Consider the following 26,479-nt stretch of genomic DNA (forward strand, 5'->3'; position numbering starts at 1 on the left):
AAGTGACTGTTCTTACTGCTTTGGGCCCAAACAGATCCTCCTGATTTATTTGTCCCTCTTTTCATCTTGCCCCTCAAAAAGAGGCTGTGGGTAAGGCCATGTCATGGATCAAAGAAGGAGAGTTGACCATCATGGAGAGATTTTGTGCCAACATTATAAAGGTAAGACATAAACCTCACTGCTACCTGTGACAACCAAGCATTTTCAAGATTGCTTCTCCGTATTAGAGAAAAGAACATCACTGTGACTGCTTCTGTGTTTTTTAAAAAAAATAAAATAAAAAATCAATGCCATTGTACAGGATCACATGTTAACGCTAGTACTGAATATACATTCCTAAATTGTATTCAGGGATGGAAAATTACACTGGCTTGAATCTTGTGGATGAGCAGAGCCATAATTGATGCTTGTCAGTAGCAAGCTGAGATTCCCAGATTTCTAATATTTGTAGTGCTGTCTGATCAAGAGATAATGAATCTTAAAAAAATGTATCTTGTCGTCCTTTTGCCCTTTCTCTCATTTCATTTCTGATAGCCAGCATCGTAAGAATCACTAGAGCTAGAAATTATTTTACCATCTAAAAGCAGAGGGAAACCCTAGTTTTCAAATGGCATTAGGTGTTCATGTCTGTCTAGTGGTTTGAGAAATAATGGCTGTTAAAATCATAAGAGAATTGAAGAGTGGGTGGGAGGATGCAGACAGAATATTTTAGATTCATACAATTCCAATTCTTTTTTAAAAAAAAATTATATTGAATATAATACATCCCAACAGTTCATGAAAACTATCTGCCATACCCTCTGCAAGCAAGTCTCGAGAAACTTACGCTGTTGCTGACATAAGCATCTGTGTTTCCATGCTCAAAAAGAGCTGTAGCTGCCTCATGAAATTAAGGGGAGGAAGTATCCATTTTAGGAGTGAAAGTCAAATTTTTCTCCATGTAAATGAGTTGAGTCAGTAGTTTCTCTTGAATGCTGAAATTATAAATGCTTACAATACTGGCACTGTGGGACTTGGAATACCTGCTGAGTCTTCGCTGTCAGAAGGTGGTAATCCCTTCATAGTGCTGTTCCAGGCTCTCTTATATTCTAAATATGTTCAGCTGTCTGTCACACAACACAGTAAAGGAGAGCCAGAGGCAGTTAATGGTGCGAGCTACTGTCATAGTGCTTCAAATGGACTCTAAGCTGGGTTACCAAAGAGCCATATGTACATCTAGTAGCCTGTGTTCTTCTGTCTTTTGCTATTTGTCTCCCCTTCACCCCCAAACTTTACAGGGAGTCCATGGATTCTATACTAAAGGAGAGGCATTGCCAGGAGCTGAATGGGTTAATCTAATTGAGGTGGGAATCCAAGTTGGTTGTTAGCTTTCTTGCCTGTTTAGCCTTTTTTTTTCTTGCCATCTAGGCAGGTCCAATGCCCAAGCATGTTGCATTCATCATGGATGGGAACCGCCGTTATGCTCAGAAGTGCCACGTGAAGAGGCAGCAGGGGCATTCAGAGGGCTTCGACAAACTGGCACAGGTGGGGAGGACCTTCTGTATAGGTGCTTCTGGGTGACAGCGGTTTGGATGTTGATCCCTCGTTCCGGTTTCCCTCAGCATTTTCTTTCTTAGTGCATGGACAGTTGTCCCCTTTCTTAAAGGGAGTGGAATCTGGTATTTAGACCTGGGGGCTGGGAGTCAGGATTCTGGGGTTCTTTTCTCAGATCTACCATTGACCCCTGTGGCCTTGGGAAAGTCACTTAATCTCTATTTACTCATCTGTAAAACAGGGAAATAATACCTACCTCACAGATCATGAGGCTTAATGTTTGTAAAGCACTTCCAGATCCTTTAGTGAAAGATTCCAATATACACAGTGTGACAGATATGACAATATCCTGGACAAACCTTACTGAATTGAGTCCAATACCTTTGGGATCCATTGGATTAAATATGCAATTGTTTGGATTATTGTGAGATTGTATGTAACTTCTCAGGGGCAGGGGGGCCTAATGTAATTCCTCCAGTTATCAGCCCTTTGAAGTCACTCCCAGAGAAGCTCCTATATACTAGTTCAAGCTGTGTTCTCTAGGGACCAACATCCAAAAAACGGTTTTTGGGATAAATATCCTGTTTTTTAAACAGGCTCAGAGCTTTTGATTCTGAGCAAACAGACAAGACCCCCAGTCCATGGAAGTCCCCAGTCCTTAAGGAAGGGTTGGAAGGACTGACACCGACCAGACTTGTGGAGATTTGTGGGGGGGATAATCTCTGATAAGGTTATTAGCAAGCATTTAGGTTCTTTTATTGTTTTGAATACATTTCCTCTGTGAGGAGAAAGCAAGCAGGCTCATCTAGGCAATCTGTCTTTTTTGCTGGGAATGAAACAGTGAAGGCAGGGAACTGTTTAGCTTAGAAATCCTGGTCAGAAGGGAGAGAGATGGGTGGGGAGGCTGGAAGCCTGAAAGTCAGTGCCCTAGCTGGACCACTAAGAGGAAGTACAGGTGTACTTGCAATGAACTGACATATGCAGTATTATATTATGTATTAATCTTTTCTCTTGTATGGTACAAGAAGTGGTTTCCTTGGGTGAGTTAGTACTCAGTCTGTTCTGGGATTGACTTCTATGACTTAAAATACTGTAAATGTTTTCAGCCCTCTGCGAGCCTTCTGCTAGACGTTTATTTCATGAAGGTAGCTCATCCGTACTCCCTCTACCTAGGCTTCCAGCGTTCTCCGCATTATTATAACTTCTGTGGCTACAAAGAGTTCCTGGCCGATAATAAGTGACTGTAGGAAGTGTTGGTGTAACTCTGCACTGAGGGGTGCTCAGATTGGAACGTTAATGAAATTGAAAGGTGACAAATTCAAAACTGATGCAAAGAAATACTTTTTCCACACAGTGCATAATTAGACTGTGAAACTCATTGCCATATGACGTTGTTGAGGCCAGAAACTTTGCGAGATTCAAATAAGATTTGGACATTTATATGGATAACAAGAATATCCAGAGTTCTAACAGTTGATAGTTTGGGGGGTGGGGGGGGAAGGAGAGGTTGTTTTTGGTTTGGGTTTGTTTTGGTGATGTGTGTTTTTTAAGGTTCTGGAAGGGATATAAAACCTCATGAGTCAGGGTTTATGCCAATCTATAACTATTAGGGGTTAGGATGAGACTTTCATGGAAGTTGGGCTATCCCACATCTGCCTAATGTAAGTTTCTTCTGAAGCATCTGTCGCTGGACACTGTGGAGACAGGACGCTGGACTAGATGAATCTCTGGTCTGAGCCATTACGGCAATTCCTATATTCCTAAATACTCCTTCTGTTATACTGGCTGTTCTTAAAACGCACTATAATCTGCCCTGTAACAGAACCTCAGTTACACTCAGTGTTTAGGTTCTGAGCAAGGGTAAAGAAAAGGTATATTTGTTCAAGCCAAGATTATTTTCCGGAGTCCTTTGAGATGAATCCGGAATCTTTATAGAACTAAGGCCATGGTAGACTTTTTCTTTTTCTTTTTTGTCCTAGTCACTGTTAGTGTAGTGATGAACTTCCATGAAGTTCTCACACTTGCTGAGATCTGGTGCTCTGAGTAAGTGGGGTACACAGAGGTCTTCCAGGGGTACATCAGCTCATTTAGATATTTTGCCTAGTTTTACAACAGGCTGAATAAAAAGCACTACTGAAGTCAATACAAACTAAAATTTCACACAGACAATGACTTGATTATACTGCTCTATATATTATACACTGAAATGCAAGTACAATATTTCTATTCCAATTGACTTATTTTATAATTGTATGGTAGAAATGAGAGAGTTGGGAATTTTTCCGTAACTGTGTGGCTGTGACACTTGTATTTTTATGTCTCTTTTTGTAAGCAAGTAGTTTTTAATTGAGATGAAACTTGGGGATACACAAGACAAATCAGACTCTGAAAGAGGTGCAGTAGTCTCTAAAGATTTTGAGTCACTGCTCTGAGTGACTACGTTTTTCCTCTTGCAGACGCTGCGGTGGTGCTTGAATCTGGATATCCGGGAGGTCACGGTCTACGCATTTAGTATTGAGAACTTTAAACGCTCCAAGGAGGAGGTAGATGGGCTGATGGAGCTGGCGAGGCAAAAATTTAGCCGCCTGCTGGAAGAACAGTAAGATCGTCTCAAGCCCACACCGAGAGAGTGAAATAAATATGGGGCAAAGGGAGAAATGGCAGTAAGGGATGTTAAAGTGAGGTTGTGATGTGTTAATCTGCATTAACTCAATGAAAGCAGCTGTATATGTCTCCAGCTGGAGACCACAGAGAAGCAATTTAATGTTCACCAACTTAGTACATTTATTTGTGTCTGCATACAACGTGGGGCAAAAAGAATGAAAGCCCTGGCTTTTGTGACATCAGAAGAACTCTCAGGGGGCACAGTTAGAATAAAGGGGGCTGGGATAGCATAGTTCCAATTTTAGGTGAATTGGTAAAGGTAGAGAGGGGCTGGAATATTGGAGTGGTGCTGTAGGTCAGGACTGAGGTAGGCTGAAAACTTGCATATAGCACTGGTTTGCACTGTACTGGACTTGAGCCAGCGTTGTCATTCTCCACACAGGAGCTGGCACTGGAATACAAAGGTGGCTGTTGATTTCAGGATAGCGCTACTAGGAGAGTGTCTCTTCTGTCCAAAATAACTATACAGTGAGCATGTTTCCTGTCAGCATTGTTTTTCCCTTGTTGATGCAGTAGTCTCCCCTCCAACTGGAAATTAGTGATAGGTGAATAGCCACTACTAATTCTAGTTGCCCGTACCCCTCTTAATTTCTGCTTAGTAAAATGCAGGAAAATAATCACTTGTATAAAAATCTTTCTTGTGATAAATTTCATAGCCTCTAAGTATGGCAAACAATGCACAGTCCCACAACTATGATCCTTATCTTAGTTCCTTTTTGGACAATTACTGAACTATTTCTGTGTGTCAGGAAACTGGGGATTATTTTTATTTTTAAATTTTCCTTGATGAAATGGCTAGAGCTTTAGTGATGGTCAATTTCGAGCTGCCTGTAAACAATTTCAACACTACTGTCCTCACTGCCAGTTATATCAGGTCTTAATTTCACCTGTGATGTCATGATCCTCTTCCATAATAGATGTTAGGAGTGCCAGATGTAATTTATAGGCAATAGGTAGGCCCTATCAAATTCACAGCCATGAAAAATGCATCACGGACCATGAAAACTGGTCTCTTGTATACTTTTACTCTATAGCAGCATTTCTCAAACTGAGGGTCCTGCCCCAGAAGAGGGTTGCAAGGCTATTGAGTGGGTGGGGGGTCATGATATTGCAACCTTTACTTCTGCACTGCCTTTGGAGCTGGGCAGCCAGAGAGCTGCAGCTGCTGGGTGAGTCTCCAGCTCTGAAGGCAGTGACAGCAGCAGCAGCACAAAAGTAAGGGTGACATGGTATTGGGGGAAGGGGGCGGGATCATCACTCTTGGGGAAAGTTGTTGTAGGCTTTACATGTTTATATTGCTGGTTTTAAATACATATTCATGCACAACACTGAAATTCAAGATTTTTAAAATGCTATGACCATGAAACTTAACGACAATGGACTGTGAATTTGGTAGGGCTATGGCATGCCTCCTGTTGAGCAGAGCCCAGCTGCTTTCCTCAGCCTTTGTTGTTCTGTTTAGGGAGAATCTGAAGAAGCATGGTGTGCGTATCCGTGTCCTTGGGGACCTGCCACTTCTGCCACTGGATATTCAGGAATTGATTGCCGAGGCTGTGCTGGCAACCAGGAACTACAACAAGTGAGTAATACACAATTCAAAGTTGCAGAGATACTGTGTCCATCCCATGCCCTTGGAAGAGGAGGTTCAACAGACACTGCACATTGTCCTTTTCTGCCTTTTTCTCCATAAGCATGCATCAGTGTTCTAGATAGATTTTTCTCTGTGTTACCTGCTGGGTCCTTCCTTGAGTTAGTTTCTTTCACATTTTTCAGATGTTTTCTGAATGTCTGCTTTGCATACACGTCAAGACATGAAATCAGCAATGCAGTGAGAGAGATGGCCTGGGGTGTGGAAGAAGGACTACTTGAACCTAGGTAACTCATGTGTCTTGCTCTAATTGACCCTAGTCTACCCATGTTCCCCTCATAGCTTCTGGGATTACTGTGCAGTCTTCCATAGGTGCAACAACATAAAAGCCATTGCTTTAAAATCCAGTCCGTTTCTGGATGTCACCATTAGGACTGTGGCATGAAGTACAGCAGGGTGGATTTGATTTGTAAATCAAACTGATTTAAATCACTAGTCAAGAAGACTCGATTTAATCATGGATTTCTACGTAAGTGTTTTCTTGTTGGTTTTTATAACCTTAATACACATTCGTCACAACTCTCAGATAGATGTAGGTTTCATTTTAAAAGGTTACACTCATACATTTTTAAAGTGATTTATTTTGAAAACTTTTCAGATTAGTTTTACAGCTGTATCAGAAAATGAATGACTGTTTGGTTATTTCATTTACCAAAGGTAATTGAAGCAGATATTTATGCAGTCATTGGGAGGTGAACTATCTCCAGTTCAACAGGTTAATGATTAATATTTGGAGGATTTTCTTGCCATGCTGTATTGGGAGGGGAACATCACCAGACAGACATTTAAATTGTTCTATTTAACTAAAACAACAACGTTATGTATTCTGGATTGTTTTCTTCAACAGCAAACACATAATAGTTTAACAAAACAAGCATATTAATTTTTGAATTGTTAAACATTCAATTTTTTTTTAAATCAGATTTGGTTTTGTTAAAATTGTTTTAACTAAAATAGTTAAATGAAAAAATAAAAAAAAAAATTGATTGTCAGCCAGGTCAACATGAGAAACTTAAAAGATTGGCTTCTGCAGCTAGCTCAGTCGTCTTCACCTTCATTTTCCTGTTTGTTCATAATCTGGAAAAGAAAAACAAGCTTTACTGCTTTTTCAGGTCCCAAACAATTTCTCAATTTGGAATGAATTAGTCCAAAGGAAGAATATATTCTTTCTACACCGGCAGAAGAAACTACTGCTGTTAAGTGAGATTATTACTTCAACAGTCTGAATCCAAGTGCTTAAATGACTTCCACCAGTTCACTGGTGTGACTTCTTTAAAACATCATCAGCAAACGTATATTTCTTGAATGGTTCACCCTTCGCTCAGAAGTTTTTTAGTTGGCATTATGGAGGGATGATTGCCGGATGTCCACGTCATAGCCAACTCCTCTTCTTCAGCAGTTAAGGTTTGACCATGGTACCAATATTGCGAATACTTGCAAGAAAATGAGCTGGAGATATCTCTTGTCCCATTCATTTTTTAATGCTTGTAATTTAATTCTGTCATTGCATATTTCTCTTTTTAAGATCTCAGTTCCTTTCAAATTTCAACAGCATCAGCAATAAAACAGCTATTTCCTTGCATTTTGTTCAAGGCTACAGAAATAGGCTTCAGGGTACTCAGCATGTGTTCAACATTTCTCTTAAGCCAATGTTGAGAACTTTGGCTGTGACAGTGCCATCTATTTTTTCACGATTTTGTTCACAAACTGTCATCAGATTAGGCCAGTTCTTGATATAGTGCTCAAACAGTCCACTACTGAGTTCCATCGCATGTCTTGTGGGAGAGTTAGCTTGGTTCCTCCCACTTTTTTCAGAGCAGCTGCTGCAAAGTGGTTGTTATGGAAGTATTTTGCAATTTCAACAACATTAGCCTTATTTCTGGAACTGAAGTCTTTGGCTAGGAGGTGCATCAAATGAGCACTGCAACCGTATGTTATTAGCTTGGACTCTCTTTCACTCTCTTCTAAATAATTTCTTCTCATCTTGGATACATTTGCAGCATTGTCTGTGACCAAGCTGCATACTAGACATTTGAATTTTTTTTCACAGTTTGTTATAGCTTTTACTGCTACTTCTTGTAAGTATTCTGCTGTGTGTGCATTTCCTGATGTATCAATTGTTTCTGTAAGGAAGACATTCCCTTCTTCTGTTGTCACACAAGCACATACAACAGGATCATTGTGGACATTGCTCCACCCATCAAGACTCAGGTTAACAATTTCACCCTCTAGACTTTTGCACACTGCTCAATTTCTCTTTCATACACTTTATCCAGCAATTTGCCTGCGACATCTGCTCTGTTGGGTGGACTGTATCCTGGTCTTAATGACTGAACCATGTTAATGAAGTGTGGGTTCTCAAATCATACAGAAAGGAGAGTTTGTTGCATAAACAAACTGGGCATTTTTTCATCAATTACCTACCTTTTTGTAAATCTGCTGGTTCTTTTCACAAACTTATCTATGGTTGTTTCTGGATGATGGAGATTTTTTTTTCTTTTTGCTACTGGATGATGGATATCACAAACTTTTTTTTTGTTTTTGATGATGGCTTATTATGACTTTTGCTATATAGACTGTGGCTATGTGACATACATGATGTGACTGAAACACTATCATTGGCAGATAACTCTGAAACTATAGAAAATGATGGTGATCTTGAAGGTGGATAGTCTTCAGAATCCTGTATGTTGAGGATGGATTCTCCTAAACAAAATAAGTCAATGCAGTTATTTAATTATTATTACCATACTGCTCATTTAGTATTACTCATTGCATTCACTGACACTCAGTACTACTTTAAAGGTGAAATTGTAAAAGGAAGATCTGCCTATTTCAGCTATTTTTTTTTCACAACTGCATCTAAAATGATAGTACCATAGAGTAACAACTATATTTTTTGCTCAAACATGAGAATTCAAGAATAGTCCAGAAGGAAGACAGGCAGTCCTTAAGAAAGAAGTATGAAATAAAAAAAGTTTACCCACCTGAAGATCCTGCATGTTCAGACATGTTCCTTTCATCATCTTCAACGTGCAGCTTTCTCCTGAGAAGGAACACTTCTCATGATGTTGTTTCATTTGGGGCAACCAGGCCTTGCATTTCTTTGTTGCACTGTTTGCCATTTTGCATGCATGCCTCTCTTACCCACAGGTAGAGGAACTTAATTAAAATATTCCCAAACTGGGTCTCTTTTACAGCCTGCTGCCATTTTAGGTTTTCCCTTCTAGTGAGAGAATGGTATGGTAGATCTCAAATCATGAAGACTACACTCAGAAAGACCTCAAGACTTCTGGAATATGGTGTTCTAACAGTTTCACATTTTTTTCTACTGCCTGTCCCTCCCTTCTCACATTTATCTTCAGACGACTTCTCTTTGTCCAGATCTATTCCGCCCCTCAACAATCTTCTATTCATTGAACTTTTTGAAACTTTGCACTTTGAGAGAGAGGTAAGGGATTGACTGTGCGAACACAAATTTGCAGAGGGACAATAGGGTTGAGGTCTGTTATTTCTCACCTCAATATATTATTTATTTTAAAACATTTTTGCTGTTAACAAACATGTTATCTCTGGAGACACAAATCCAGAGTTTGAGAACTGCAAAACTAAGCATCTAGACTGAGCATTGAGTCCCTTTGGGTAGATAAAGATTATTTAGGTTAATCTATAACAAAGCCCCTGGAACCTCACAAGATTAGGTTCTTAATCCATGAATTTTTGGAACTTGTTTATAAAACTTTTCTTAAACATTACATGAATATATTGTCTCATACTATAGAATTAGAATTTATAGTCCCTATTCTATGATGAGATATCGTTGAGCTATTATATATCTTAATTAAAACTATCTTTAAATAGGTGTTTTCCTCAAAGCATTTTATAAAAAAACAAAAAACTTTAAATTTAAAAAAATCAGATTTTTTTATCATTTATTTTTATCCACCCTGGAAAAAAGTACCAGGGAAAGCAAGACTGCTTTTGATCAAAAGACTTCAATGTGGAATGTTCTATATATGGTGATAAAGAATTCAGGGGTGATAGGTTTACAAGGTCTTTCAGCAAATAGTCAGTCTTCTCTCTCCACTACTGCTAGCCACACTTGACAGGATAATGAGTTGCTCTTTAAAAGGGTGCTGGATGTGATTCCAAAACTGGTCCCAGACGTGCTTGCTTGTGGCTCACAGAGAGCTGGTTAGTCATATGATGCTGGCCTCTCCTTATTTTCAGCTGCTGGACTGCGTTAAAAAAACAACCACAATTGTATCAAATACCTTAATATTGAGACAGATTCTCTGCCCCTTTCCATCCCCTTTGTGCAAAGGCCCTAGTCCTTTTGTAAGGGGATCTCCCACCATGGAGAAGTCCTAACAGCTGTGGAGCTGGCATAGCCAGCTCCTACACTGCCTTCTCTACAATTTCCTGGCATGGGGAACAGAGAGGAGGTGCACCCAGGACACACCGGTGCTGTGAAGTGACAAGGCCAATACCTTCCCCTGGATATTCAGCAGATTCCTTTGCAATGTCCAGTCTCGAACTGAGTCCTTGTTTCAGATAACCGTCTATGCTCTGACTACAGACATGTAGGAGACCATGTTACAATGCAGCTGTCTTAAACTGATTCCACCCCACTTCCAGTTGTAGTGTCTGAGATCTTAACTGTGTCTCTTAACGAAGCTAAAGCTTTGGATACACCAAGCAGGAATTCTAAGAGCTCACCTATGCCATAAATTTGAACTGTATTGTAACTAGTTTAGGGAGCAAATATGTGGTAACCTGTAGGGTATATAGGCCCTTACTTTACAGGTTTTGATAGCTACACAAAAATTTTGTTTTGGTCCCAATACACTCATAAATGCCATTTTAAAGGGACAGTAACACCACAGCGCCTTGATTTGGTAAGTGGTGTAGTCCATCAGTTAATGTATTGTAAAAATAGAATGATTCCTTGCAAATATCACCCGCTACTTTGTCATATTTTCTCTACTGGCCCTTAGGCCTTCACTGATTCCAATCAGACTGGTTTATAGTGAATGAAAATTACTATTTGGCCTTAGGTAACATGGTGATGAGTACGGTACAAGAACCTGAATAGAACAAAAGTGAGCTGGAGGGTCTCAATTCAGTTCCAGTGTTTATGGCATAAAAGATGCCTTGACAGTTGGCTTCCTTGCTGGCAGTCTCAGTTGGGAGGTCAAGTCACAAATGGATTATAGAGACTGAACTCCCCTCTCCATGCTGGAGCAGGGGGTAGAGTTGAGATGGTCAGGAGAGGGGAAGGAGCTTGCACTGCCACTGTCTGTGCTGTGGATCTCTTCAATCTCTGGTGTTCTCTGTCCAGAACCGCAAACTCATACCTTTGTAAGTAGGCCTAGTAACTCTGATTTCATGGTGTTGTCACTGTCAGGTTATGAAAGTGATCTTATTAATTGGAGGTCTCTGTCTGTTTCTTTCTCTCAGCGATGTGTCAGAGTCATTGCTCGATAAATGTCTCTACACCAACAACTCCCCTAACCCAGACCTCCTGATACGAACCTCTGGAGAGGTCCGGCTTAGTGACTTCTTGCTCTGGCAGGTAAATCCTCTGTCTTGTCCTGAAAATATTCCATATTTGCATAACAGGCCTTTCTTCTGAGCCCAGGAGTCAGCTGAAGTGAGAGAAGCTCTTCGGAAGCCAGTCATGCCTTGGCGCCAGCAATTCGCTGGATGGTCTAAATCCCAGGGGAAATCCCAATATGAGATTTTTTTCCATCTCTCCTGACTTCATGGTGCTCTAATGCACTCCAGTGCAACAAACTGGAGATTTTAATTGTCCTGAAAACACTTTAAAATAAGAAATCACAATCTAGTTCACAAGTTGGTGAAGAGATTGATTCGTACCTTCCTTGTTCATTCTCTCACTCATGTCAGTCCAAGTTTTAGATTATCTGAAACTGGGAACTAACCAGTCTGGCAACATATACCCCTGGGATGTGATGGAAGGAATGTGTTATGCGCATCCAATCTTAGCTGTGAATATTCAGAGGGAAAGGTTTAAAAGAACACTATCAGGTTTTAAAATAAATTTAAGACTAGCTTGTCAACATGCACTTTATTCAGCATTAACAACATTCAATCAGTTTCCTGTTTATTTCCTTTTCTATTTCTTGTGCACTAGGGCAGCGCTGTAAAGTTTGGGCTGCAAACAATGTAGAAACATGTTGGAATCAAACTGCTTTTCAGTTAAATTTGAAAAAAAATAATAATAAACTTGTTTGGACCCTAAACTACCTTCTGCCTTTAAACAACCACTGATCATGTCTCAGTTACCAGCTCTGCAGGTGACAAGTTTGCAGATATTCTCTAATCTGAGTTGTGACTTGCTTCTAAATTGTCCTGCCCTTCCCTTCCAAAAGTTTGGGGTACATATGTACTCTGAGCAGATATGAACATCATAAGCAAATGTTGCTCTCACTAATTTCATTCATTAACTCACCGGTGAGGTAAATGATTAATGGCCTTGAAGAATGAACTGTGTCATTAAGGGTCCCTCTAGGTAGCATCTGAGCCAACTTGACAGGGCATTAGTGGGAAATGTATGTTCCTACAGCACTTGTTATAAATGGAGTTCTTCATTCTGTCAATCTGGCATTCTTCATCAGCACAGTTTCCACAATAGCAGTTTGTAATAATATTAGAGGTGGAGGTTCTGACGAGTTGAATCCCTGCTTTTCTTCATTCTTGCTTCTCCTCATATTGTGGTCCTGTAATGTAGACCTACAACAACCTGAAGGGCACAACAGCTGTCACTCAAAAATATATGTCTGACAAATACCTTTAGGCCATGTATCTGCGCTGGTAAAATGAGTTTGTTCAACTTCTAGTCTACATTGGAGAATGGGAGGAAGTGGCCAACAAATGGATCAGACATTCTGGAGAAGCTACTAAATGCTGGGAGGGTTGTGTGTACTTCATTGGTGACACTGGAGGTGTGTCCTATACAACGTGACAGCCCTGAAACAGGAGTTATTCTGATGCTGATGAAGCTCATTTGAAATGTTGATGGGAATGTCTTAATTGTTATGTTTATCTGCAACAAAATGAGAACTTAAAATTCTTTAGACTTTATACAGTGTCTTTTAAATCTTCAAAGAACTATACAGACATTAGTCCTTGCAATGTCCCTGGAAGGTAATGCATTATCCACATCTTGCAGAAACCCTAGCAGAAGAATTACGTAACTTTCCCAAGTCTTTAGAAGGAGTTGATGGCAAAACCAAGATTTAAATGGAAAGATCCTGGCTCCCAGTCCTATGATGTCACCACTGTGTCTCAAATCCAATGTGCAGTTACAATGACATTAAGAGGGGGCAAAAAGGAATTACACAAGTGGTCCTATGATAAATGGTGGTCCAGAGGTCATGTTCTGATCACTAATATGAACCTGTTGTCCATCTCTGACACAGGCTCCAACAGTCATGTGATGCTGTTTTAGTTTTGCTGTGTGACTTGATGCTTAATTTACGAGCAGTAGATTCTGTTAAGACTGATGTAGCAGTCTAACCCTGCCTGCATGTTGTACTAAGGATGGAAGACCCTTGCAGTCCCAACAGTAGAAACAAACAGCTGCAAATAGAACAGTGTTGAGCTGACTCTGAATTTCCTGGCTGTTAATGGTTTTAATTTAAACCCCCTTCATCCAAATGGCATGTTGTTATCTCTCAGAGGGATGATTGTTGCTGAACACTTCCCAGCCTTTTCCTATTAAAATTTCATACAACTAGTCCAATAAATCAGGCTGTGTTGTAATTCTTGGAATACTGTATGGGACAGCCTCATGTACACATGCAGGCAGGACCTGATAAACAAATCGTATGAGAGGCCCTGCCTGGCAAGCTCTGGCATAGCTTGTGACTGACAGCCACTTCTTGATGATTTTCATCCCTGAGTTATTAAATTCTTGGTGATCTTACTTTCTGCAGACATCCCACTCATGCCTGGTCTTTCAGTCTGTGCTGTGGCCAGAATATTCCTTCTGGAACTTGTGTGAGGCTATCCTTCGGTTCCAGATGAACCACAGCACTTTACAGGTAAGAGCACTAGCGAGGAAGAGCCTAGGGCGATATATTGTCTACACAAAACAGTAATATGCTGGAGGCCAGGAGAGCAGGTGTGTAAAGTAGGCTAGTAAGTATTAGAAACATTGCAATTAACCATGTTTGGATAAACTAATGATATGTCTAGTCAGACACTGTTTCAATAGTGACCTACAGCAGATGTTCAGTAGTGGGGTGAGTACAATGATGCACCATATCAGCACTTGTCTGGTGGCTAGGGTGGTTTCTGCAGAATGTTTCACAAAACAATTTTTAGCCTTTTATAATAATGATGGCGTAGAAAATCTGAGCCAGTGCTGATCTGGCCTGATTCAATACTGTTTGCCTGAGTTTGCAGATAAAAGAAACAGCTCTGACAGCTGGGATCCTCCCCTGTTCATCTCATTAGGGTGTTCATTCTGAAGCATAATGACACATTGCAATACAATTAACTCATCGACTGATGATCATTTTAATAGAAATAGCCAGACACTTTGGGATTCTGGGCAGCACTGAAATACTACTACTTCTTCCATAAGTAATGAGAAGGTGAAAAGCCCTGATAATGCCTCAGACTTCTTATAGGCTTGTCATTGATCATGTCATTTGAGTTGCACCTCAGTGTGAAAACACACAAAATTTAAACAAATTCCCCTAATCTCACTTGATTGCTCTAATGCCCTCGTTTATTTTGAGGGTATAATAGGGTTTAATTACAATAAGCCTGGTTAAAATGTTACTTACCTTGAAGTTGGGGTTAACTACATTTATTAACATGTAAATTCCCAGCTCTCTGGGAGCATTCTTATCCTATCCCTTTCAAACATGCAGATTAATGTTTTTACTACAACTCTATTCATTTAATAGTCTCTGCTTTCCATTTAGTTTTCTTTCCGACCTAGATTGATTTAACGAGGTAAGGAGGAATTTCCCTGTCGATACTACAGCTTATTAAGTATGGGTTACTAAAACAGCCAAAAGTGAAATTGACTGCGGCTAGCTGTCATAATAGCTTCAAAGCTGTTAGCTGACCTAATCTCAGTATGTATGGGGCTATTTCGTGGCAACTGGAAATCAGTTGAGCATGTTTCTGCAGAAATTGGTTAAAGATCCTAGCCAAAACTTGTTTGAATTTCTAATTTTGTTTTTGGCTTTATTTGGTACTTGTGTTCCCATGTATTACTAACGAATACAGGCAAATACAAGGATTTATTTGGAAAAAAAAAAAAAAAGTTACTCTTTTTAAAATGAGTTACTGCTGCTAGACCAAATTTCATAGGAACATTTTCCAGTTACTAGCACTGTCACTCGTATCCTTGTTTAAGAAGAGTTGCTAGTGCCTTAATTAAATGAATAACCAAGATTACTTGGGGCAGCCTTAATTTTTGGATAGTTAGTGCTCCACATTGCTACATGAAAATTGAGTTCTATTTCCAGGCCTGTGCTCTCTACAGAGCATTAGGGGTTGTACATGCTACTGGGAGTGCATTTGAGAGAGCTCCTTGTCACTCTAAAGCAGTGATACTCAGACTGGCACTTAGAAGCCACAAGTGGCACTTTAATATGTCTTCTGCAGCTCTTTGCAGCGTATGATATTAAAACACTGTGATTTAATTATTTACTAATCAGGATGCTTTTACTATGTTATTAACCAATTGTTGAATACTTGGTCAGTCATTTCGCTGTGAGAATAATGTATCAAAGTAGTAAATGAAGCAATGAATTCAAACTACTGTGGCTCTTTTGGGTAATGTTGATCGCTAATTTAGCTTTTGAGTCACTGAGGTCAGAGTATCACTGCTTTAAAATAACCACTGAAGCTTCAGAGAGAGCTGGGACATGGCATGTGAAGAAAGTCCCATCCAAGGCCAAGGAGGGTCCGCATAGGTGTGGGATGAATTGTGACAAGAAGGAAGTATGTCAATGAAGATGTGATAGGGTTTTGGTGGCTTGACTTCTGCTGCTAGATGACAGTCACTTTTATCAGCTGAGGTTTCTTTTGGGAGGGGATTTCTGCACCGTCAGGACAGTTTTTGGAGACTAGGGGAGCCCAGAAGGGCTGGTACGGTTGAGGGTTTGACAGCTAGCAGAAGGGACATATCGAAGGCGTTTCTCACTGTGTGGGAGTATTGGAAAGTTACCTTCCTCCCCTTCAGCCTCTGTTGGGACCAAACTGCCTCACTGTGCCATCTGCCATTCTGCAGCATAGGTTGTGCAACATAGAGGCTGGGGCCTTCTAATCATAGATCATACAACTTCAGGCTTTTGAGCACCCCATTAATTGCTCTACAGTGGGCCCACAATTCAGTAGAGAAACTAGGAGTTTGGTACATGGCACTGGTGTGTAGCAGTGAGGCAGCTGTAATCTGAGTTGCTCTGTGATAAATGGGGAGGAGGATAGTGGAATTGATTTGAGAGATTGGTCAGCAAGCCACTTCCACTGAAATGAAGACATCAAGTCCCTCCTGGTAAACAGACACTGTCACTCTGTCCAGAGGCAGAAATCCTATGTAAAGAGTTCAGTTATCTTGTATTTCAAACAGGCAACAAACATTATGCCTGTGGAACATACCTCAATTGAATGGCTCACCCAAGCACATAAGGAGTGCTTCCGCTCACACTACTAGCAGCAAGAGAGTTAAACTGGCATCTAAAAACCTCTCATATAGACTTCCTCATTCAATTGAGTTTGGGGTCATTCACGCTTTTTACAGCTACTGTTTGTCTTGTTGCTTACTTGAAAGGACAGCACTGCCTTGGTATGTTTGCCACTTTGTTGTCACAACTCTAAAGTTAGAAACATTTTTAGAACAAAGCTTATTTTTGTGGAAAGTGTTGGGGGAGACTCCTAAATCCATTTTATAATAATAATAAAAAAAAGTCTCCATTCATATAGATTTCTGGCATTCAAAGCTACATGACTGCAGACTTCAAAATGTGATGTGGAGAGAAATCAAACTATTGTTGTATTAGAAAATTTCAGTACTTAAATCTGTTACCTTTCTATAGCCCCCATATTGTGTCTTAAATCAGTGCATTATTATGTCCAAAGTGTCATGTGGGTGGTGTTGAGTCTGCTCTCACTTTCAGCTGAAGCAGAGTACTTCAGACAGCTGGTCATCAGATAGTAGACTTGCCCCATAAACCATTGTGCTGATTCCTGTAACGCTACCTTTGAACTGCTTTGAGAACCGGTTCCAAGGATTCTGTGATGGCTTTGACAGGGACTGTTTCCTATACATGGGTTTGTGGTTTGAGAGCTCTGTTGTAAACTAGTTTCTTTAGCTCTGATTTAGATACTTCAGGTTTTTCCGCTGGCAGTCACAGCCTTTTTTCCATTTTAAAAATGAGTCTGTGACCAGACCTAGGTCTCTATGAAGAGTTACTCAAGGATTTCCCTGTACCCTCTGTAGCCAATCAAACAGCTGCCTAACAGTACAGGAGATTCACACGGGGCCTATTTTAGGTTTAGTCTACAGAGAGGTAGCTAAGTAAGCAGAGACTTATTTTTGCTGCAGCCTGTTCTGCCATGTATCAGCACCACAGAAAGAGAAATGAGCAGAAAGAGCCAGTAAAACGCTAATACCCTGTTGCTTTTCACTTCAGAAGGCCAGAGATTTGCACATGGAGGAAAGGAAGCGGCAGCAGCTGGAAAGTGACCAGGCTTATGTAACAAACAAGCTGCAACAGGAAGGGCCTGCATCCCATGGAGACTCTCAGCACCAACAGACACTATTGCAGAAATACACTGCCCTGCGAGAAGAGAGAATCCAGGGCTTTCTGCAGGCTCTAGAGCACAAAAGAGTGGACTTCCTTGAAAGACTGTGTACAGTGTCTGCATGACCTGGATAGGCCTTGTGATGGTGAATATGTGCAGTGTTAGAAATAACACTACTGCTAGGCCAGAGGAATTCACTGTGGGGGGAGGACAGTGGTGATGCAGGACTGGTACAAGATCTTATATCCAAAGTGGCACTATCCAAAGGGCAGAGGCTGAGTACTAAGAGGCTTTCTACTCCTGTAAATGCCATGAGGAAGGTAATGTCAGGATGGTCTTGCCTCCTGCCACTAAAAATGGAGAAAGGAATGCAATGCCCCCGCTCTTCTCTGCTGCCTGACACTTTGCATCTGTGCGTATTTTTGTGACCAGCAATTGACTAGAACTAACTTCCAATGTGGTTAAGTCCCCTTGTGAGTCAGCTGAGGCAAAGCAACCCAATTCTCCCTTAAATCTGCCTTGGGACCCTGTGCTTCAATTTCTATTGCCACTTTCAGTGAGATTTGTTTATTATAACAACATGGGTGGTCAGCTTTTCCAAAGAAGCATGCTATTCCCATTCCTTGTGGAAAGAATTGTTTATAGTGGCGACATGCTATGAGCTGTGACAAAAAATATTCATAAATCATTTTCTTGTCGAATTTTTCCTTCTTTGCCCTCCTTGTCTTTTTGTTCCAGGTTTTGATACATCTGCTGCTGACTTTCAAAGAACTGTAGCAAAATATAGACTGTCAGCCATGCTATATAGAGGAAGAAGTTGTTACTGGCCCTTAATATCATCTTGTACTTGCATCCTTATTCCATCATCCTCTCTACAGTATTGAAAAAAGAAAGGGCACAAGTGTCTTTTTCCAATATCAGGCACAATACTTTGTATTTATTTATTCATTATTTTTTTGAAGGAGGTATGGAGAAGGAACTGCCTGTGAATCAAATACCTTGTTAAAAAGAACTTGTCTGAGGCAGGGAGATAACTTAGCTAAAGCCAGGTATGTTATGATCTACTAAATGAGCGTAAGACTCAACCCACATGTACAGCTTTCCCCTTCTGCCTCAGAGTATTGGGGTGGCCTTAGCTTAAAGGACATTGGGACTGAGATGAATCCATGTTTCCTGCTCAATATGGTTTAAAGATGACCTGTAGAGGCTCTTAACAGGGATGGCTTGTGTGGCTGTGGAGTAATTTGATGATGGGAGAGACTCAAATTGGCACTGTACTACCTATTTTGAATTCCCTACCGGCATGGATGTGGACTAGATGACATTCTAGTTCTTTTTCCATCTCTGATTTATGTGCTTTTGTATGGCCAAAACCAACTGAACATGTCTCCACGTTTTTTTTTCTGAGGCACATTCAAATGCAACATCAGCTTTTGCTGTTTTTAAAGTGTTCCTTTTACCTCCAGATCAAAAAAATGCAGATTTAAAAGACTTAAGTGCTGCAAACAGCACCTTGAACATTGTGAAGAGGATCATTAAAATGTCAAACATGAATAAAGCATTTTACTACAAAACATTTTTAAAATAAGCTGAAAATTTAAAACTATAGGAAGCTGCTTTTTTAAGATTTAATGAAGATGATGCCTGGGTCTAATATGTTGTTGTTGTTGTTGTTCCTTAACCAGTGTGTGACTCCCCACTTTATGCCTGTTGAGATGGAGTGAATTAGCAGATTTTCTGATTTATTCTGTTTGGGTGATGTGCTGGAAGCCTGAGACATTGGCTGAATAAACCATGTTCCAGTGCATCCTCTTGTGTAAATGGCTAATGCTACCTCCCAAATAATGCATTGTGATATTTATGGGTGATGCAGGCTGTCAATTTTATAGTGTTTATCTAGCTGCATTTCATTTAATCCTTTCTTTACATTTCAAGAGGTCTTTGGTGGAAATAGTTCTTAAGTTCCCTGGTCTCTCTCATCCTTAAAGAGCTGGATTTCTCAGTAGTCTAAATTTTACAGGGCATCTAGAGTCCTAGCACAGTACTTTGGAGCCCTGGTCCACTGTACTCTTCAGGAACTAGAGAATAGGTTCTGTGCAATAACCTGTTTTTGGTCAAATAAAATTATATTTTCAGGTGTAAGATGAAAAGAAGAACAGCTTGACCTGCAGTGGTATGTTTTTTTTAAAAAAAAATAAGGAAGGGGTGGGAAAAAGTTGTGAAAAACAGCATGCAGAGCTTGTACATGTATACCTTTTTAGGAATAGATCTTTCCACATAAGTTTTTGAACTAAAGCAACAGCATTAAAGTGGACTCTCCCTTGAAAAGGCTTGCAAATTTCTGTCATTTAGAATGGTAAATGCCTTGAGGGAAGGTGAATATAATATGGATAATTATCACTGGAAAGTTTTCTCGGAAGGCTTACTGGTAGTTGAAGAGCCCTGTTAAAATCCAAAAGGCTATAGGGTGCTGCTGTTCTAGAGAAGGTACAGCTAAAAGGACAAGCTTGACACAGGTGAAACTTGTGTACCTAACAATCAGGCATAAAGCAGAACAAATGTACATGGAGAAATAGACTATGGTGTCTTTTTCTCTGTGTCTTCCTGTGGAAAGGGACAGACTTTACAAGTCATTTACAATCAATAATGGTTACCAGCACTCAGACTTTCACCTTTTTGAGTTGTTTAATAGTTCCTAATCTAATTTTTCTGTTGGAAAATCTGGAATTTTTACAGGTTTAGGGGGAGGGAGATTTGTTTTATCCTCAGTGTAGGGAAGCTGCGAATCAGTTTCTGTTATCAGCCTGGTGTTGATCTGTTTCCCTATTGCCAAAAACATGTCCTAAAGCACCCAGTTCCACCCTGTTGCTTTAACTAAATCTCTGTCCTTCACTGATTAGAGCCTACTCCTTCCTCTAGTCATTGACTTGGCTATTTCTCTCTCGACGTTTTGGTTGCCATTTTGAGTGATTTCATTTTGTGATTTAAAAAAAACTTCTTAGATTTATTCTTCCCTGGAAGCCTGGGCTGGGTAGGCGTTTAAAACTCAAGAGTGAGCCCTGCGGGTGTGGTGTGAACCTGTCTTGTGCTCGTGGGCTTGGCTGGATGTGCGCTCCTCCCGCGAGCGGAGCTTTGTTCCCCGCGCAAGGCACTAGCCAGCCTCCGTCGCACATGGCGTGGAGGGGGCTGAAGGGCTAGCGGGTCTCGCTGGGGCATGGAGTCACTGCATCCTGGTGGCCCCACCGGCATGCACGATTGTGCCTGGTGTGGGGGGGATACGCTAGGAGGGCCGGCGGGTGCTGAAGGGACAGCTCCTTAACCTGCCCACTAGCCCCCAACGGACAACGAGGCAGGGGCGTGGGGGGCTGGCTCCAGGTAGCAAAGCCTGCACCTTGCATGTGCGGTGCAGGGAGACCGCCCGGAGCTCGTTCCCACCTGCCTCCCCGCCCGCTAATTGGCGGCGGCAGCGCCAAGCCTAGGCGGAGAGAGGCCGCCGGCCCCAGGGGCCGCGCTCCGCCCGCAGCCCCCTCCTCGGCTGAGCAGCTGTTGCAGGGCGATGACTGCACCCTCTCGGCTCCAGCCGGGGGAGGATTCCCGCAGCCCCCAGGCAAGGCCCGGGCAGGGTCGCAGGGGCCTCTCCTTTCCCCCAGTGCGCGACCGCCTTAGGTAGCGGTCCGTCTTACCCCCTAGGGACCTGCGGGACTTCGCGGAGCTGCCTTGCACGGGCGTGGGGCGATGCACAGCGCCCCCCCCAGTGTAACTATGTACATCCCTCTCCCCCTACGGTTGATTTGGAGGGCGGGAATAGCGAAGCGTCTTTCTCCTCTCCCCCCTCCCGGATATTTGACAGGTATGAGCTACGCGCTGTCCGCCATTGGGGCAGAAAGTGGGTTTTGCAGCCCCCCCCCCCCCCCGGTGCTTCGGGGGTGGTGAACAGCCAGGCCCCGGCTTGCTCGGCGGAGAGAAGCCGGGATGTAGCGGCAGGTGTGCAGGGAGCGCTTTGGAGGCGCGAGGCGGAAGCAGCGCGACCGTTGGCATGGCGGGGACGGGAGAGGAGGGTGGCGCGGCGCGCGCCGCCTCCTCTTTTTCTCTTTCTCCTCCCCCCGCCTGGTTTGTCCCTTCCCCCACGTGACCCGTGTTGGCCAATGGGCGGGCGGGGCGGTGGGGATCCGGCTGGAACCGGTTGGGCCGCGTCCGGCTCTATATAAAACTTTATAAACACCCGATTCAAATTAGTGGGGTCGGGAGAGAGACCAGGGAACGTAACGCTTACGCCTACCATACCGTCCGATCTACGCGAGCCTCCCCTGCCCACACCGCCCGGACCTAGCGAGACCCTCTCACTCCGCCCAGCCGAGCTCCTTACGCACCGCCCGGAGACATGCCCAAGAGAAAGGTACGTGGCGCAGCCGACAGGCAGCCACTTCACCACCTACCCGTTTGCGGGGCTAAGGCCCTAGGCCCAAACTGCTCTTCCTTCCCCCCCAGCCGTTGCTGAGGGGGCGGGACCAACTGCTCTTTCTCCCCTCCCCCCCTTTGGGGCGGTAACGGTTGTCAGGCGGCGCGCGGGACAGGCCCGAACGGTCGCGGGGGAGGGGCGGGGCAGCGCGAGTCACTTCGTGACCGTTACCCGTCGCGCGCGGTTAATGGCCTTGCGCGAAGCAGCCTGAGTCGGGGAAGGGGGGAGCTCGACTGAACAGGGTGGCGCCTGGGCCTGCTCGGATTAATGGGCGGCCAAGTGGAGCCGGCTCGATCCGGTTGGTTTTGGCGGGAGGGCGGCTGGATGCACGTGCCCGCGCGGGGGGAGGAGGCTGTTGCGGGCTCGCCCCCTCCCTGAAGTAGACGAGAGCGCGCGGGAAAGGGCGGGAAGCGGCCGCGCTCTGGTTCTGGGGCCGAGTTGCCGCCAAAACTAGGGCTGTGCTTGGGTCTTTCAGTGGGAGCAGGGTCTCCTTAGGGCAGCCCAGGCGCCGATCTTGGGGGGAGACAATTCGCCACCTCCGGTGGGGGCTAGCCTCCTAACCTGGAGGCGGATGAGGAGAGGGAGGTCACCTGTATACATCCCCTTCTCTCAACTCTGGCGGGTAGAGTGGGGGGAAAGAGTCAGTGAGTGCTTTTGAGTTCTGCTTTATAATAGTTAGGCTCCCATTACACCCAGGGGCAAGTGAGGTACCACCTTTCTGCAGGATGTGCTGGCACAGAGTCCAGGCATGTTGTGTGGCTCCCTCATCTCTGTGCCCGAATCTCTTATGGCCTGGCAATTACTGCTATTCCAGCTTTGTTTAGCAAGTCTAGGGATGCCAGGTGTCAACACTGATCTTAAATATCATGTAGCCAGGCCACACAGTGTAGAGGGTTAACAATCTAGCTGGGTGGAATAAGTGAAACATACAAGCTTGAGGGAGGATGGAGAGCACTCCTGGAACTTGACTCTCAGGTGAAAGTATAGTTCAGGCCTCATTTTCCCCCCTACACCTGAGGGTGAGAGATCAAGTAATGTATTTGCTTGATCTAACTACCTGAACCAAACAGGCAAAAATTGCATACTAGCACAGTGTCTTGGGACCCATAGTCTTATCTTTCATTCAGCCCTTTTAGTTCATTGCTGTTAATTTCTTGGTGTAACTAGTACTTTTTATTGTAGGCTGAAGGAGATTCCAAGGGCGATAAGGCCAAAGTTAAGGATGAGGTAAGATTTATCTTCTGAGGAAGTTTTATACATTAAATATTTAAATCAAAACTGTAATATTGAAATTCAGTTTCGGTGAATTGTGAGAAGCAAATCATTCAGCATTTATACTAACCTCTGGAAGACTTCAGTTGTAAGTCTTTTAATATTAGCCTTTGTCAACCTAGCTAATAGTTGTATCCCCATATTGCCCATCTTTTAAGCCTGGAGCTCTCAAACTGGGGTTGTGAGGTTATTACATGGGGGATAAGGGTTTGCGAGTTGTCAGCCTCCACCCCAAACCCCACTTCACCTCAAGCAGGAAATGTGTTAATTTATAATTGGGGGTGGTGGAGGGCACGCTCAGGCTTACTGTGTAAAAGTACAGAAGTTTGAGAACTGCTGATCTAAGCTATGTGTTCTATTCATCATGATAGTGGAAAGAAAGGAGGTCAAATGTTCAGTGTTAATATCTTTTACGCTCTTGAATCAAACTTATTTTGAGGTCTTTAAATTAGATAATTTATACTTTTCAGCTATTTTGATAGTTACATTAATTTTATTTTTTGTTTTGATAGCCACAACGGAGATCAGCAAGGTTATCTGCTGTAAGTATTTTCTTATTGGGATGAGATGTTGCATGATAAATATTTTTTTTTAAATATTGGTCTTTAACATTATCACGGAAGATCTACTGGAGGTAACATCAGGTGTTGTTCTAGAATGCTCATGAGTAGGTCAGTTGGGAGAAGGTTATCAGCTCACCGCCTGGTGTGACTATTGTGCTATATTATAAGCTAGAGGAATGGGATGGTAGCTGAGAGCCCAAGTTTCTTTTGCTGTGGTAAAGCAAGGCATCAGGAAAAAAATTAACAATTTAAAGTGCTTGTCATTTCGTGCCTTTGTGGGTTCTACACTTCAGTTGTTTTTCTCACTTCTAGAAACCTGCTCCTCCGAAGCCGGAGCCTAAACCTAAAAAGGTAGCTCCAAAGGTAAGTTGATACTATGGGAAGTGAATTAATGTAAAATATCATAAATGTCCTATGCAAAGTATATTTGTGATCTATTTAGTTTGAGACATGGCCTGGTGGTAACAAGTAATCATGGCTTAAATGTTCAGATGTCAGTGCGTTTAAATACAAATATTGCTTGTGTACTTAAATCTCCTTGGAAGGGTTGGTGTCTCTTCTGTTACTTAGAATGTGTGTGTGAGATCTGATCAAGTACTTTAAGGCAGTACTTTCATTAAAGCTGTACATTTAGTTCTCTGAAAACTAAATGCTTGTGTGTGTTTCTCTATTCCAGGGGTTCTCAAACTGGGGGTCAGGACCTCTCAGGGGGTTGCCAGGTTATTATCCGGGGGGTCATGAGCTGCCAGCCTCCACCCCAAACTCTGCTTTGCCTCTCACATTTATATTAGTGTCTTTTAATTTGTTTGGAGGGTTACACTCAGAGGCTTGCTATGTGAAAGGTCACCAGTACAAAAGTTTGAGAACCACTGCTCTATTCCTCCCACTTGAATCTAAATTCCAAATAGCATACTGTTTCCTCATCATGCCAGTTATGGGGCTCTTGTAGGTATATAGTCAAGTATTGAGAAGGTGCTTGTACTTCTAACAATATTAATATCTTCCCACCATCTGGCAGAAGGGTGAAAAATTACCCAAGGGAAAGAAGGGGAAAGCTGATGCTGGCAAGGATGGAAACAACCCTGCAGAAAATGGAGATGCCAAAACAGACCAGGTATAGTCTAGTAGCCTCAGTTACTCTAATGAACTGGGAGGTTTTCCATGTTACTAGGTAAAGGCAGGTCTAGGCCTGTGCTGTAAAAAGTGTTACTGATACTTGATTTGATTAGGCTGCTTGTTTATGGCATAAGCCATGTACACACTTATATTTGAGGGTTTGGTCTGGGCTGTTTTGTTCCTACCATTCTCAACTGTTATGTACTTAAAATGAAAGTTGTTTGGTGCTAGTTGAAAGCAGCAGCGCTAAATTGTCACTTACATCATGCACTGTTGTTTTAGTGCTATTGGTGCATAGAAAAGTAACTTCAGGCTTGCTTCTAAGGTTCCTCTAATTCTCAATTTCACTTGATGAATATTGTGATCTGATAACTGTAACAAAGCACAGTTTTGAGATCCTCTGTGGTTGGGGGCTATAATTTGTTTCCTTCCAGATTCTGTTATGAATTGCTTTGTGCAAAGTGAGAAGTGAGTATAAATCTGCACAGTGCGTTGACTACTTCTCCTTTTTCTTTCAGGCACAGAAAGCTGAAGGTGCTGGTGATGCCAAGTGAATTGTGTGAATTTTTGATAACTGTGTACTTCTGGTGACTGTACAGTTTGAAATACAATTTTTTATCAAGTTTTATAACAATGCAGAATTTTGTTTTACTTTTTTTTTAAGCTATGTTGTTAGCACACAGAATGCTTCGTTGTTGTGTTTTTCGGGGAGCAACGAGGGCAAAAAGTCACTCTGTTTCTCAGAACCCAGTTTTAAAAAAAGAAAGTCCCCTTGGTTTATTTTGTTTTGTTAGGAGAGGGCTCTTCCTGGACCTGAAGAGAGGGATTCCCTGATGCTGCATATAAGTTTAGGTTTGTGAAATGCATTGGAATGAATATTGAAGGTCCCCAACATGCCTGCTTGCCAATTTTTAAAACTGGTTTGTAATGCCCTCTGTTTTCTCATTCCCTTAGTCATTTGCATATAACTTATCACTCCTTTAAACATGGCAAAAGGCATTTTGGGACTTATCACTCTAAAATCTAATGTATTGTCATGGTCAGGCAATCCAGACTTCCAGTGTCAAAATTGAGATGTGCAGGCTCTAAAAGGAGCTGCATTTCCCCTTTTATATTGTGGATCTTCAAATTAAAAACAATGCAGTTTTAATTTTTTTCCTCTAAAAGTCAGGGTAGGCTTGTGAAAAGTTGTTAAACAACATGCTAAATGTGAAAGTGTCCACCCTCACTCTAAACTTTTCCCTGTCCAAGTATGAAATGAAGATTCTTCAATGGTTTTATATAGTAACTTTTACGTTTTGATAGTCCATGGAGGGAGGGGAGTTTGAAGTTGTTGTAAAATGTTGCAGATTGTAGCCCATGTCCTGCCTGAATTACCATGATTGTTTATGAAAAGTACCTTTAATAAAGCTGGATACGGTTTGGCTTGGA

At 42.2% G+C, this 26,479-nt stretch overlaps 2 protein-coding genes and 1 long non-coding RNA gene across 4 annotated transcripts; 2 read left to right on the forward strand and 1 right to left on the reverse strand.

Annotated features, from left to right (window-relative positions):
• Positions 1-18,339, forward strand: DHDDS (dehydrodolichyl diphosphate synthase subunit). 2 transcript variants are annotated; one of them, XM_032802921.2, is made up of 8 exons: positions 5-161; positions 1,408-1,524; positions 3,990-4,132; positions 5,660-5,776; positions 5,971-6,072; positions 11,306-11,420; positions 13,807-13,914; positions 17,527-18,339. In XM_032802921.2, exons 1-8 carry the CDS (start codon positions 99-101, stop codon positions 17,761-17,763), a joined length of 1,002 nt encoding a protein of 333 aa, XP_032658812.1. In that variant the 5' UTR covers positions 5-98; the 3' UTR covers positions 17,764-18,339. The 2 variants fall into 2 exon arrangements, with proteins under 2 accessions (XP_032658813.1, XP_032658812.1); XM_032802922.2 differs by lacking the exon at positions 13,807-13,914 and having other exon boundaries at positions 1-161.
• LOC142045923 (uncharacterized) lies at positions 9,340-22,549 on the reverse strand. The gene is made up of 2 exons (XR_012654843.1): positions 22,075-22,549; positions 9,340-10,083 (listed from the first exon to the last, which is right to left on the reverse strand). It is a non-coding gene; the product is annotated as an uncharacterized LOC142045923 (long non-coding RNA).
• HMGN2 (high mobility group nucleosomal binding domain 2) lies at positions 21,772-26,479 on the forward strand. Its single transcript, XM_032802923.2, has 6 exons — positions 21,772-22,034; positions 23,280-23,324; positions 23,882-23,911; positions 24,245-24,295; positions 24,951-25,046; positions 25,567-26,479. The coding sequence occupies exons 1-6, from the start codon at positions 22,020-22,022 to the stop codon at positions 25,600-25,602; spliced, it is 273 nt and encodes a 90-aa protein (XP_032658814.1). The 5' UTR covers positions 21,772-22,019; the 3' UTR covers positions 25,603-26,479.

Source organism: Chelonoidis abingdonii, chromosome 25 (assembly GCF_003597395.2).
Source record: "Chelonoidis abingdonii isolate Lonesome George chromosome 25, CheloAbing_2.0, whole genome shotgun sequence".
NCBI classification, from domain to species: Eukaryota; Metazoa; Chordata; order Testudines; family Testudinidae; genus Chelonoidis; species Chelonoidis abingdonii.